The sequence below is a fragment of the Mus pahari genome, chromosome 4 (assembly GCF_900095145.1).
Source record: "Mus pahari chromosome 4, PAHARI_EIJ_v1.1, whole genome shotgun sequence".
NCBI classification, from domain to species: domain Eukaryota; kingdom Metazoa; phylum Chordata; class Mammalia; order Rodentia; family Muridae; genus Mus; species Mus pahari.
Genome location: NC_034593.1, coordinates 115,594,369 through 115,609,135, shown reverse-complemented (window position 1 = coordinate 115,609,135; position 14,767 = coordinate 115,594,369). Strand labels below are relative to the sequence as shown.

The 14,767-nt window shown below is 43.7% G+C and overlaps 1 protein-coding gene across 11 annotated transcripts in view; it reads left to right on the top strand.

Moving 5' to 3' along the window:
* The first annotated feature begins 7,207 nt into the window (after positions 1 to 7,207).
* Positions 7,208 to 14,767, top strand: part of Ank2 (ankyrin 2) — a 569,474-nt gene continuing 561,914 nt past the window's right edge. For all 11 annotated transcript variants that reach the window (XM_021195385.2, XM_029537925.1, XM_029537924.1 and 8 more), the window contains exon 1: positions 7,208 to 7,794. In XM_021195385.2, coding sequence (XP_021051044.1) covers positions 7,723 to 7,794 — 72 coding nt within the window. In that variant the 5' untranslated portion in view covers positions 7,208 to 7,722. The remainder of the gene's footprint in view (positions 7,795 to 14,767) is intronic.

Below are 14,767 nucleotides of genomic sequence, written 5' to 3'. Positions count from 1 at the left end.
AATAGTCATCTATCTTATTTCTACTATTTGGGGAACACATGCTGGGGTAATAACTATATGATACAATCCTTGTCTTTAAAAAGTCAATAGCATAGCTACTGAGAAATTGGATGTGAAGAGAAAAATAAGTAACCGTATGATATAGCGTAAATATTATGTGCATTGTGTTAGTAATACATAAATTATAATTTAGCATATGATCACTATTACAGACAGTAAAGGCTAAAAATAATCAGAGGACAAGGTAATTCCAGAAGTCTAGGGAAATCCAATAATGCCTTTGCTTAGAGAAATAAGTTCGGTATTTCATTTAAGATTGAGTAGACTGATTTAGCTGCATCAAAGGTTTCTGTAGAGAAAAAAATAGAAATGTTGGAGGAGAAAGAAGTAGTTTTAATGTGATGACTCTTAATTTCAGCCTCCTGTGTTCAGGCTATATTCAAAATGAACAGAATTTGGCTGGAGATCCAGGTAAGCCAGAATATTGCATTTCAAGCTATTGGTTTGGAAGATATGGCTGCAAAGCCTTTGGATTGATGAGTTTTCAGATTGCTTTGGGCCTGATGCATTTGGGAGCGAGCCCACTTCTCTGTGGGAATTGATTACCCCTCTCACTTTTGGTCTGGAAGCTGTAGTGTGCAGCAATGTATTCAGTCTTAGGATGCAGGGTGGAATAAGGGCTACGGCTTTTAAACTACAAATCCACCCCAAAGGGTAACTTCATGGAGACTGTCTTGGGATAAGATGGGTCTTTAGCCTGTCTCCCGGTTAGATACACAGGCAGAGGAGAAAGCACCCACAAGATAAGTACCAGCAAAGACATCAGGTGGCACACCAAAGATAATGAAGCTTGGTTGTGTGCTAGGGCCACTTAGCATTTCTAAGGTGTTGTCACTAGGCTCGCTCTCTCCCTTCCAGTGCAAACCCCAGAGGGGTTGAGGGATGTATCTTAGTAGTAGATCTTCAGGTTTCTCAAAGTAAATTCTGCATTTTATACCTCTGCTACAGGAACAAATTGAAACACTCACGTTTTTCATGAGCTTTGGTACATAGTTGGGTCTAAAGGAATGGCTGCAGGTTCCAGTAGTCATGGGGAAGAGTATCTAGTATTAGAGACCAGAATCTATTGGGTTCCCCCCCCCCACGGTCTAACCATATAGACCTGGCTAGCCTGAGCAAGCTGGCTTCAAATGCAAAGAGAGCCATCAGTCTCTGCCTTCCAATCTCTGGGATTAAAGACATCACTGGCACTCCGTACACATCTTAAATCATATCTATTGACACAAACACATCGTGGCTTACACAAATATTTAATGAACTTGGTATATTTAAGATCACATACAATATATCAACATCTCTAAAAATGTTAGAATCTTTTTGAGCAAGAAATGGCACATCTCTAAGAAGTTTTGACCGGATTTTATTTATTTATTTATTTATTTATTTATTGGTTTTTTGAGACAGGGTTTCTCTGTATGACCCCGGCTGTCCTGGCTCACTCTGTAGACCAGGCTGGCCTTGAACTCCTCTGCCTCTGCCTCCCAAGTGCTGGGATTAAAGGCGAGCACTACCACTGCCCAGACAGCCATATTCATTCAAACTACCACACCATCTATTCTGCCTCTTGACTGAATTTGAGAAGTCTCTGAAATGTGTGTTATGTTTCTTTGTTTCAAAGTTCAGACAGTGGCCTCTCCGAGTCATTTATATGGTCACACACATTCATATTGTTCTTTAACCTACACACCGTGGTGGAACCTCGATGCTGGCAACTAGTTGGGGGTCTGTATTACTTCAAGGTGTACTTCTTCAAATCATAGGCTTTAGTCAGCATTTACTGAATGTCAAGAACTCTCACACACTTTTTGAGGTCACAAAAGAATTGCTCACAATCAGGTTGGTGAAGTTGTGTAGACTGATAGATGTGTCTCAGTTGGGAAGACTGCGTGCATATCAGCAAGGCATTCCTGGGCTTGATTCTCTATCACATAATCCAAGCATGATGGTGAATGCTCAGAATCCAAACACTGGAGAGAGAGAGAGAGAGAGGAAAGACCGAGGTTGTACAATATAATGAGTCTGAGGCCAGCCCAGGCTACATGAGACACTGCCTCAAAAACCAACAAGATGGCAGGCAAAATGGTTCAGTCAGTTAAATGTGCCTGTCACCATGCCTGATGACATAGTTTGGTCCCAGGGATCCACATGATCGAAATGAGAATAACTAGAATCAACTGTCTTCTGATCGCCATACAGTCTCTGCGGCATGAGTGTAGGGTGTATACACACACACACACATGCATGCATGCACATGCACACACAGAGATATAGTAAAATAAGAAAAATAAAGACAATCAATAAATGAATAACTGGAAGGTTTTTTTTTGGCTGCCCTGGTATCCCAGTTTCTCCACTTGAGGCCTAGCCTGGTTAGAGAAATTGGTCCTGTCTGCAGGGTGTGCTAGGATGCAAGCCTAGCATGATCACCATCAGAGAAAACAGAGAGGTTTCATCCTGCAAGTGATGGGAGCAGATGCAGAGTCCAACAGCACAGCCAAACATTAGGTGGAGAGTCATGTGGAGGAGGAAGGATCAGAGGAGTTGGGGGGATGGTTAGAGGTTCAAGGATACCACATGAACACAGTCCACAGAATCAATTGGTGAGTCTGACCTAGGACCCCTGCAGATACATGATGGTTGTCACTTGGTGTTCTCGTGGGACTCCTAACAGTGAGAGCAGGGGCTGTCTCTGACTCTTTTGCCTGCTCATAGGACTCTCTTCCTCCTGCTGGGTTGCCTTGTCCAGCCCTGATGTGAGGGTATGTGCTGGGTCTTATTGTTGTTTGTTGAGTTTTGTCGGGAGGCCTGTTCTTTTCTTAGGGGAGGTGAAGGGGCAGGGTGTATCTGGGGGAGAGGAGAGGTATTATAGGGGGAGACTAGGGGACAGGAAGGAGGAGGGGAAACTGCAGTTGGGATGTAATACATGAGAGCAGAATAAATTTTAAAAAATAAATGAATAAGTAAATAAAATAGAATAAGAAAAAATTGGTCTAGGGCCAAAGAGACAAACCAGAGCTCATGAAGCCCCTCGTTCTCTGTCATCTGGGCTGTATCTCTGTTCTTAGGGCAAATGTTAATATGTGTGTGGGGGGGTTACGTTTTTTATTCTAAAATAATCTTTTTTTTTTCAATCATTTCTTTAGAGATGTTAGTCTTAGTAATATATTCCATACTTCCGTTAACACCAAAACCATATAGGTTTTGAGAAGGGCTTTTATTTCAAAGCAAAGAGATGCAATGCGAAGACACCGAGGCTTTCTAAATGGGAGTTTATTTATTTATTTTGTGGAAGATACTCTTGATAAATTATACAGGATGTTCCAGGATTGGAAGGGCTTCGGAAGGCCATCGTCAGGAAATCACAGTATATCGAGAGTAGCTGAAAGCCTCCATTAGAGCTTTCAACAGCAAGACGAGATAGATACTGAGAGAGCAGAGACCTGGCTCTCACAGGTTCAGGGGACTCTGCTTGTTCCTACAGGGAGGGTGGGGAGAGCACTGCAGAGTAGAGTGACTGATGTCATGGCAGCTGGGAACCAGAGAGAGAGAATGTTGGGCTATTGAGCTTTATCATTGCCCCCCTTTATTCCATTACAGGAAACACCAAGGTAGGATGGAGGCCTGGAAGTCAAGCGAAGAGAAATAGACGGCTGACCAAATTCACCAAAGATAGGATCTCAAGATGGAGACGGGCCACCTTGACAGCATTAGTGAAGTGTTAAGGGAAAACCTGAAGACTGTGGCTTAAAGAGATTTCAGGGGGCGGGGATTGGAGGTGGCAATATGGCACCGACAGCTTTTCAGAGGAGGCCTTCTGCTAGTTCAGCAGCATGGGCGTATGCCGGGCATGGGGGAGGCAAAGGAGAATGAAGAGGGAGAGAGTGGGGGGAAAGGGGTGTCCTGCAAGAAGAATGTTTAAAGTGTAAGATCTTGTATTCTCAAACGCCCAAGTGGAGGGCTTGACATCACATGACAGCATGTCTAATTCATCAGAGTAAGGGGATAAGGGATGCCATTCGAAATCTTGGCAGACTGATGGAAATGGTGGGATTGTGTTTTTCACTCCTTGTCTGCGGAGTGAAATAAGGTCAATAGCTGAGAATGAAAAAGCTGAAGGTCAAAGACAGAGAAGTTGCTAACGATCAATCGTCTTGGCGAGTGGGAGTTTGATTCATAGGCACAATAGGATTGCCACACTCTACCAGTGATGGTCTTGAAACGAATGACCACCAGTAGCGGAGGTCTCATTTTTCTCCAGGCACACAGGGCATGCATGGTTACAGGCTTAGAGTAGATAGAAAGCCCAGTTTACTTAAAATGTGTGCCAACTGTTGTGGACGCTGGGAGTTGAGCTTGAATCTTCTGTAAGAGCAATATGTGCTCATAATCACTGAACCATCCCTCTGGCCCCCTAGTTAAAATACATTGTTGCCATTTAATTATGCCTGTAGGCTAACAGGAGCAAGTTGAAGTTTACATGCCCAGTGGTGGCTAGAACAATATAATAGTTGATGGAATCACACTGACATAGGAAAAAATGGAGGACATGTAAGGGAACAGAGACAGCATGAAGGAAGTGGGGCTAAGAAAGGGAAGCCAGGCCTAATGGTGCACGCTTTAATCCCAGCACTTGAAGGCAGAGCCAGGCAGAGTTCTGTGAGTTCGAGGCCAGCCTGGTCTACAGAGTGAGTTCCGGGATAGCCAGGGCTACACAGAGAAACCCTGTCTTTAATCTCCCATGCCCTAACCATGAATTCTTGGTGATAGGGTAATAGTGGAGGTCAGCTAGAAAGCAGTAAAGGTCAGAGAATGGAATGCTTCGTGCTGAGGTCAGGGGCAGAGAGAATGCAGTCACCAGTAGCCCTAGGCTATCACCAAGGAAGAGGATCATAGCTGTCTCTCGAGCGCAGCCAGAGGCCAAGGTCACTGGGCCTGATACTGCTTATATAGGTTTTACTTTTTATTTATTTTTCTTAAGATAGAGTTTCATGTAGCCCAGGGTGACCTCAAACATTGGGAGTGACCTTGATTTTCCTTTATTTTTTGAGTGTGTGTGTGTGTGTGTGTGTGTTTGTGTGTGTAGGGGGTGCTTTACACGTGTATGCCACCAAACCTAGGTGAGGGCTTGAGTTTCTTTTAATGGAGAGGAAGGCACACGCAGTTGCAATGATAAACCTGAGCTATGTCCTCAGCACTATATCCAGTAACATTGCCTTGCACATTCTAGGCAAGCATAATGTCACCAAGCTCTCCCCCCAACCCCAGACATGTGTAATTTCTAGTGGGCACTTGAGAAACTGTAACATGTAGAAAAAGTTTGGTCTTTTGTTTGTTTGTTTGTTTTTCGAGACAGGGTTTCTCTGTATAGCCCTGGCTGTCCTGGAACTCACTCTGTAGACCAGGCTGGCCTCGAACTCAGAAATCCGCCTGCCTCTGCCTCCCGAGTGCTGGGATTAAAGGCGTGCACCACCACGCCCGGCAAGTTTGGTCTTTTAAGTTATCAACTAGAAGTCAAAGCATGGAATCCCAACCTTCCAAATAACCTCAGCAAAGATTCTTGGATCTTTAACATCTTCTGGATATAATAATATTCAAGGGTGCTCAGAAGTATTCTCGTGGACTCTGCCTTCAAGTCCGAGATGAGCCTTAAAGAATAAACAAGTGAATACAAATCCCATCAGCAGGAGCAAAGTGTACAGAAGAGATGCAGTAAGGAAGGTGGGAAAGGAAGGGCAGCCTCTCGTGTCCCGGAGTGCATTTGTCTCTCTAGATCTGTTTCGAGCTGTGCAGAGCACAGGCATGAACATGCAGACCGGTTTTGTGCTGTGTGTATTAGAATGTTGAGCCATGATGGTGGTGTGAATGAGAAGAGTAGAGAAAATGCAGATGTGATTGAACTGTAAAAGTCAATAAGATCAGCCGGGCGTAGTGGCCGCACCCCTTTAATCCCAGCACTTGGGAGGCAGAGCAGGTGGATTTCTGAGTTCGAGGCCAGCCTGGTCTACAGAGTGAGTTCCAGAACAGCCAGGGCTATACAGAGAAACCCTGTCTCAAAAAAGACAAAAAAACAAAGTCAATAAGATCTACAAATGATCAAATTTGGGACCCGAGAGCATCAATAATTAGTGACATTTCTGAGGATTTGTCTATCTGGGTTGCAGGACCATTTGTGTCTTCTCGTGGTATCCAGCCTGTCCCCTGTCCCCTAGTCCCTGTGTGCAAGGATGCTCTTGGCTCAGTCTACCAGTTCTGGGACTCCAGACATGGACCATGGAGCTTGGCTCTGTTTTGTTAAATCTAGAGATGTATCTGCGTGGAGATTCATAGGAAACGGAAAATAAAAGGCAGGAGAGAGGACATGAAAGTCATTTTGCTAGATTTTATTTGTTTGTTTGTTTGTTTATACATGGTCCCGTGTACCATAAGCTGGCCTCGAACTCACTGTAGAGCCAAAGATGACCTTGAACTTTTGATTGTTCTGTCTCTACCTCCCAAGTACTGGGATGGCAGACATGCACAGCCACGCCTACTTTATCCATAGCTGGGGATCACGCCCAAGGCTTCATTCATCAAGCAAATAAGTGATATACTGAGCTACATTCCAGCTCTTGCTGCTATTAAAAACAAACAATCGAAATTTCCATCTCAATGAGATATCACTAAAGAGGTATATTTGGATGGCTATTTTTCCCTACTCCTGGTAGTTCCAGCTTTATTCCAGGGAAGCACCAACCAAAGTAGGCCAGCCATCCCGCAGCACGCATGACTTGTACCACAAGCCATTGCACGGGTCTGCTAAACCTGGTCCTTTGGTCCAAACTCTTCCAGGATCTATGCAAGTGTTCAGGGGACCTTAGAGAAAAGGCGGCCAAGTCATCACCGGGAAGAGTAGGAAGTAGAGCTGGAAGGCTCTTTCTCATCGAGGAAAAGGTGGGGAAGAGGAAACGCCCAAAGCGTGAAGATACACAAGATTGTGACATTTCATCCTCCTCAGTCCACATTGGACAGGAGCTAAGGTCACAGAGGTATTCCACATTCTGGTCACTTCATATAAATGACTTGTTCCTCATCGGGAGGGAGTGGTTGGAAGGACAAAGAATGCGTGCGCTAGAGGTGGGTGGGTTGCTCGCCCACGCGGACAGGAGATCTGGCGTGTAGCGGGTGTGAGTGTGAATGGGAGCGGAGCGGGCCCGCGCGGGGCAGGGAGGAGCAGCAGCCGGGCCTCCCGGGGGACGTCTCCCGGGCTGCGGGAGCGCAGCCGAGCTTCTTATCCCCACCCACCTCGCGAGCTCCGGCAGGCAGTGGTGCATATAGACATATTTCTGGGAGCTGTCCATGAGCTCATCGCTCTCCCGGCGCGCGGCGAAGGAAGAAGCCCTCCTCTTTCTCCCGGCGCCACTAGCAGCAGTCGCTTAGCGCGTGTCGCCTGCCCAGCCCGCAGCCCACCCGGCGCGCCATGGCCCCACGGCACCTCGCGCGGAGGTAGGTGGACTCGGGCAGCAGCTCTCCACGGGCGATCGCGGCCAAGGCCGACCTTCTGCGGTCGCCTAGAAGCACGCGGGTCCCCGGGTGAGCCCGAACGCCGCAGGCCGGGAGCGGAAGAGACGAGGACACGCGGGACAGCCGGACTTGACGGAGGGAAGGAGCTCCAAGAGCGTGGACATGGCTTCTCCCACCTCCCCTGGCCCGGAGGGAGGGGCCTGCACCCCGCAGAACCCCCCGCGGATCCGTCAGGTGGGTGCTGGGTGCAGGGGGGTGTCCCCCACGTCCTCGCCTCCCCCAAGGACTGGGACATCGACCTCAGGGGACAGGGGTTGGCCCCACAGGGGACCCATTCATGCGAGCCTGGGCATTTCGCCTGGCCCAGGAGTGTTCTTGAAACCTTTTTCACTGTCCACTTTGCACTCACGCGCCCCTCAACCCCCCAACCCCCACGCGCGCGCCTTCCTAAACCAGGCGTGTAACTTCTGTCCGTACACACTCAGGCACACCCGCAAACTGATCTCTCTGCGCAGCACGGAGGCACACACCCAGCTGTCACATGACCCACTGCAGAGCTATACCGTTAGAAGCCACTCAGGGTGCTAGGATGGGGCTGTAGCCCTGAATGGAGTTTTCTTAGGACCTTTGCCATGGATGGCTGCAAACGTTGGCTTCTCACCCACAGGAGAGAAGGGACTTCAACTTTCAACACCACGGCTACCCCAACAATTGCGGTCATGTAGTGGTAGGGAAGGTGGTCATGCTTGCCCTGAATCTATACTCCAGCACTTCAACAAGGGCTTCCCCACTTGTCTGGCTGTTTGAATAAGTCCTATTTTCTGTCTATGTTATATATACATTAATAATTTTAATAGGGAGTAGTGGTCCTCCGGTATGGCGGCCCACACACTCCAGAGGCTGAGCCCGGAGAGTCCATGTGTTTGAGGTCAGCCTGCTCTGCCTAGGAAATTCCAGGACAACTAGAGCTACGTAGTAAGACCTTATCTCTAAAAACGAGGTGTGGTGGGGGCTGACGGGGGTGGGAGCATGATACTCCATTCACCAGTGGTCTGAGATTTCATGGCTAGGCTTTCTGCACCTGCTGCCATAGCCAGGACCTCCACCCTCTTTAGCTCATCACAGTGGTAGGTTGCCCTCCTGCCTGTTCAGATGATGTTTTATTCTGAGATGTGACTTGCTAATGGCAAGGAAGGAGCTTCTTTATCAAAGAGAACTGGATTCCTACTTAGAAACAGAGTAACTATATGGTGACTATTAGGTAGAAAGGTTAATTCCCAACAGAAGGGAATGCTGTCTTTCCTAGTAGTGTGAACTTTTTGAAGAACACTCAGAACCCCCTAATTTATGAATGGATGATAGGAAAATTTGGTTAACACTTAACAAGGTCTTTGTCTCATTTGACCCCTGATATCTCTAGATAGAGTTGCATTATGGTATGTGCTCTTTTAATGGAGGTTTAAAATGTAATACCTAAAAATTAACGAGAACTTCTTTTTATGGCAGTCTGTTTCCAAAGGAATTGCTAGGGTTTGAAATCCTTATGGGGCCAGGATTCTAGGTTTATGACAGTATTTTAAATTGCTCTTCAAATTATTATTTTTTCCTTTGGAATTGTGAGAACAGGTATTAAAGCTGGGTTGGAAATAGTTATGCATATAAGAATGAATTTGATGCTACTGTTTACCATATAGGAGAAATCACATGCTAAGCAAAAATCGTTTTTATAACTGTATTGGCTAATTTTGTTATTATGTGCGTGTAACACTTAGATGCAAATATTTAGGAAGGAAAATGTTGAGTATACTAATTTAGATACAATATAAGCACACACAAATATTTCTGTGAAGCATTATTCTATATTTAGAACACTTTTACTGACCTTAGATATACTAGGGATGAAAATAGTTACTTGGAAAAATTTGCCTGAAAGGTCACTGCTGTTTTGTAAAGTGGATACTTTACTGAGAAGACCTCATTAGAAGCCGTGTAAAATGACATAATGTTGTAACATCAGAAGTTACCAACTGATGTCCTCTGTGCAGGGTTTTGGGTTTTTTGACCTTCCAGTACTCTTCTTTGGTGATTGGTGCATTAATTTGCATAGGATGTAGAAATGGGTTGCCCAGATTGGTCATTGCCCTCTATCTGAGTCAGGTAGAACAGAAGTACTGAAACCTCTGGCTGCAGAGTGGAATCTCCTCTGTTTGTCTGCCAAGTGATTCTAAAGAAATTAGAAACAGCAAAACAGAAGATATAGCTGGATGATCCAGCTACGTGATGAGCTGTCATATGTACCAGTTACACTGTGTTGCAACTGTGTCACCGTTTCTGGGACATGTTTCTTTATGTCCTTCATTCTTTATCCTGTGGATTCTGGGCTTAACTGGATTAAAATATGAACCTTCTTCCTCTTTCTGAGCTATGTGGGGAGAAAAGTATAATTAAAAAGCACAGAATTCCAAAGGAGTCAGAATTCTAGTTAAGCAAATTAATGTCTTTTAGTAATACACTCTTTAGTCATAATTCAGAATTCCAGAAAATTCAGATGTGTATGTAGCAAATAGAATTGGTAAATTTGTATGTTTCATTAGTAATTTGAGTGAAACTATGCTATGTTGCCCAGCAATGGTGCCAGACTTCAATCCCAGCACCCAGGAGGCAGAGGCAGGTAGATCTCTGAATTTAAGAGCCTACAAATCGAATTCCAGAATAGCCAGAAAGTTTTTCTTCACCAAGAAAACCTGTCTCAAAACAGAACAAAACAAAACAAAAAAAAAAAAAAAAAAAAAGGAAGAAAGAAACTGTGCTCTGTTGAAATTCACTTACTCTATATATACTCATTCATAAGCTTTTCTCCTTTTTTAAAGTTAGAGAAATTCTTACATTGTATTTTGAGCCTATTCCCCAGACTCTACTCCATTCTCTCCGGTTCTGTTGAAGATAGCGCGTATCACAGAGCCCAGGTGGCCTCCGACTTGGTGTGTAGCCGAGGATGCACTTGAACTCCAGATGCCCCTGATTCTGGGGGTGAGCTACCGAGCATGATGCAAAAGAAAGTTTGGACCCTAAGGTAGGGAGATGAAGAAGACAAGCTGGGGATGGGGACACACCTGGAATCCTAGCCCGTAGGAGGACAAGTCAGAAAGATTGCCTTGAGTTCAAGGTCAACCAGGGCTAGATAGAGAGGCGTTATCTCAAAAAGAAAAAGAAAGAAAGAAAGAAGGAAGGAAGGAAGGAAAGAAAGAAAGAAAGAAAGAAAGAAAGAAAGAAAGAAAGAAAGAAAGAAAGAAAGAGAAGGCAAAACCATTTCTTATAAGTAAATATGGATATTTAAATTTTATGATGAAGGCATCATTGGACGGAAGCATCACTGGAATTTTGAATTGTCTAAGGGGTCCTCTTCAAATTTCAATAATATGGATTTTTTCAATATTTTGTTTTGATCCTTTCTCTAGTAACAAGCCTAAATAATACCTGTATTTGCATAGATGTAAAATTACCAGTATATGACTGAATTCATTTTTATCACTTGCTATATTTATGTTCTTGTTTAACTATTTGATATACTATTGGACTTTTATCAAATACTATTTTTAAAACTTGACCTTTTAGAATAAGAGATTATATTATTGGGGTGTGTGTGTGTGTGTGTGTGTGTGTGTGTGTTTATGCCTGTGCATACACGTAGTATACGTGTGGGTACACATACCATGGTGTACATGTGTAGAGTCGGTTGTGAGGATTAAATGCAGGTCACCAGGCCTGCAAAGCAAGTGCTTACACTGGCTGAACCATTGATTAGCTTTGGATTGGCAATTTTTTTTTTTTTTTTTTTTTTTTTCCGAGACAGGGTTTCTCTGTGTAGCCCTGGCTGTCCTGGAACTCACTCTGTAGACCAGGCTGGCCTCAAACTCAGAAATCCGCCTGCCTCTGCCTCCCAAGTGCTGGGATTAAAGGCATGCGCCACCACGCCTGGCCTTTTTTAGAATTTTTATATCATGATACAACATAAAATATCTGATGCACTTTTGTATCTTTGTATAAAGCGGTTAAAAAAATGTATGTTTCTAAAAATGAGAGTCAAGGAAAGATGATCTTAGCTGCATTTTGTCTTTACTGAATGCCCCTTAGAAGAGAGAAAACCAAAAACAAAACGAAAAAAACCTATCAATCTGCTGTATTATCAAGCCAGTAAGAAAGTAGGTGTAACAGTAACAAAGGAGGAGAGTGCTTATGCTGTAACCAGTGAGGATGGCTTCTGGCTTCTGGGGTTAGACTTTCCTTAAACACACACGCGCACACACACACACACACACACACACACACACACACACACACACGGACGGACGCACACACACGTACACAAGGACACACACACATGAACACACACACACAAGGACGCACACACACACGCACACACGCACACAAGCACACACACACGAAAAAAAATAACTCATTTTATTTTCATAATAAATTTCAGAAGTGTTCTTTGCTTCTTTCAGATTCATAAGTCAGGCCAGGAAGACAGATAGCTCTTCAGCTTGTGTTCCCTCATGCGTCTCTTTGTGCACATATTTATTTCCTTTTGGTTCAGAGGACTGACACTATGGCCTTGCTGTGCTGAGCAACACTGTATCAGTGAGCTACCCCCACCCCATGCTTTTTGTTAAGGCGGGGTCTCTGTATCCCAGGCCAGCTCCACACTTGCTTTCCAGCTGAAGATGATCTTGAGTTTCTCTTGCTGCCTCCTCTACTCCCAGTGCTGAGATTCTAGGAATGTGTCACCATGTCACCACGTTACCATGTCACCACCCCTAATTTTATGAGATGATCAGACCCAAAGCCCCATGTTTATGGTAGGCAAGCATTTTATTAACTAGCCTCTAAGCATCCCCCACCCCCACGATTTTAAGATAGGATCTGGTTGTCTAGGCTGGTCTTGAACTTGTGATCTTTCTGCTTGAGCTTCCTAAAGACTGTGTTTATTTTTCATTCATTTTCTAACCTCATAAAAGAAAGAGTTAAGAAATGATACTTTAGGTCAGGCCTTTAATTTTAGCACTCGGGAAACAGAGGCAGGCAGATCTCTTAGTTTGAGACCAGCCTGGGCTACAGAGTGAGCTTCAGGACAGCTAGGGCTACACAGAGAAACCCTGTCTTGAAAAACTAAAAAACAATGAACACAAAGAAAAAAATTAAATTTAAAACAAGTTAAAATGTTCATATATTGCTATATTAACTTACTGCCTCTTTCTCCCATCCCTTTACTGTCCAAACTCTATTATATTCTTCCTTAAATGCCAACAGTCTGTAGAACACAAAAATTTAAAATATAACATCTTTTTGTTTAGTGATGGGACCAAACACAGAGCTTTATATGTGATGTGTGTGTGTGTGTGTGTGTGTGTGTGTATGTATATATCCCATGAGGTGTGTCCTTAGCAACCTGACAAGTCTATATTGGGCCTACTATAGCCTAGGGTGGTCTAGAACTTGCTATGTAGACTATGTAGACTAGTATGGTCATGAATTATTGATCGTCCTGCCTCTCTTTTCATAGTGCTGAAATGACAGGCCTGTGTTTACATGCCAGGTTTTACATTTTGCTTTTAATTGGTGTACAGTAAAATTCTCTTTTATATAGTTTAACAAGTTTTGACAAATGTTCAATGTATAATGATCACCATCTAGGTACAGCATAGTTTTACTACTCTGTAATACGTAACACTACATCTGCCCAGCACTTCACCCACATGTGACACCTGCTAGCCAGGGTTCTGTTCTGTCTCTGTCTCTGTGTCTCTCTGTCTCTGTCTCTCTGTGTTTTCTTCAGAGCTGGATACTCAACACAGGCTCTGATATATGCTAGGCAGCCTTACATTTCGCCTTTCCCAGAATGTCAGATAAGTAGCATTACCTGGAACACATCCAGTTGAAATTGATTTTTTTCCACTCAGCCTGTAAAGCCCATCTAAGTTATTGCATGTGTCAACATTTTATTCCTTGCTGTTGCTGAGTTGTATCTATTGTGTGGTCTAACATTCCTGGCCATTCACTAGATGAATATTTTGGGTTGTGTCCAGCTTAGGGTAATTATGAATGAAGTTGCTATTAAATATTAGTATATAGGTTTTTGTGTGAGTCTAAGATTATGTTTTTCTTGGATATGTTTTTCTCTAGGAATAGTATTACTGGGTCATATGTGTGCTGGATAGTTTTCTGCCAACTTGACACAAGGTAAAGGTATTTGAGAGGAGGGAATCTCAATTAAGAAAATGCACCCATAAGATTGGGCTGTAGGCAAGCCCATAGGGCATTTTCTTAATTAGTGATGGAGAGAGGAGGGCTCAGTCCACGGTGGGTGGGAGGCTGGTGGTTCTGGGTTCTATAAGAAAGCAAACTGAACAAGCCATGAATAGCAAGCCAGTAAGCAGCACTTCTCCATGATTTCTGCATCAGCTCCTGCTTCCAGGTTCCTGCCCTGTTTGAGTTCCTGTCCTGACTTCCTATAGTGATGGACTAAGATGTGACAGTATAAGCCAATAAGCTCTTCTTCCCCTAACCACCCCTCACTTGAATTTGGTCATGGTGTTTCATCACAACAAGAACAACCCTCAGTACAATATTGTAGGTACATATTTAGCTTAATAATAAGCTTCAAACCAGGCGGTGATAAAACACACCATTAATACAAGCACTCAGGAGGCAGAGGCAAGCAGATTGCTGTGTTTGAAGCCAGCCTGGTCTACAGAGCTAGTTCCACGACAGATAGAGCTACATAGAGAAACCCTATCTTGAAAAAAACAAAACAAATAAAAAAGCCAACAAACAAAACAAAACACAGAAGTAATTAGTATTGTTCTAACAAGACGAAAAAACATAATGCATACATGGTACTAAATGTCCTACGAGTTTTAAAAAGTAATTTTAAAAATCATAGAACATTTTATACAATATAAAGATGCTAGCCTGGCATGTTGGGAGCTTGGAAAAAAAAATATTTCCAAGTCAGTTTTGTCAAATATTAATGTGAAATAAGGAGGGACTTTAGTCTTCATTCACTGTGAACTATTAAGAAGATTAGAATTTTATGTTTTTATAAGTAGTTATCATATGGCCAGATTATGATATATCAGGGAACTAATTACCTATGTCCAGTGATATATAGCAGCCTTGAGTTCAGTAGCCTGTTGCAGTAACTTTT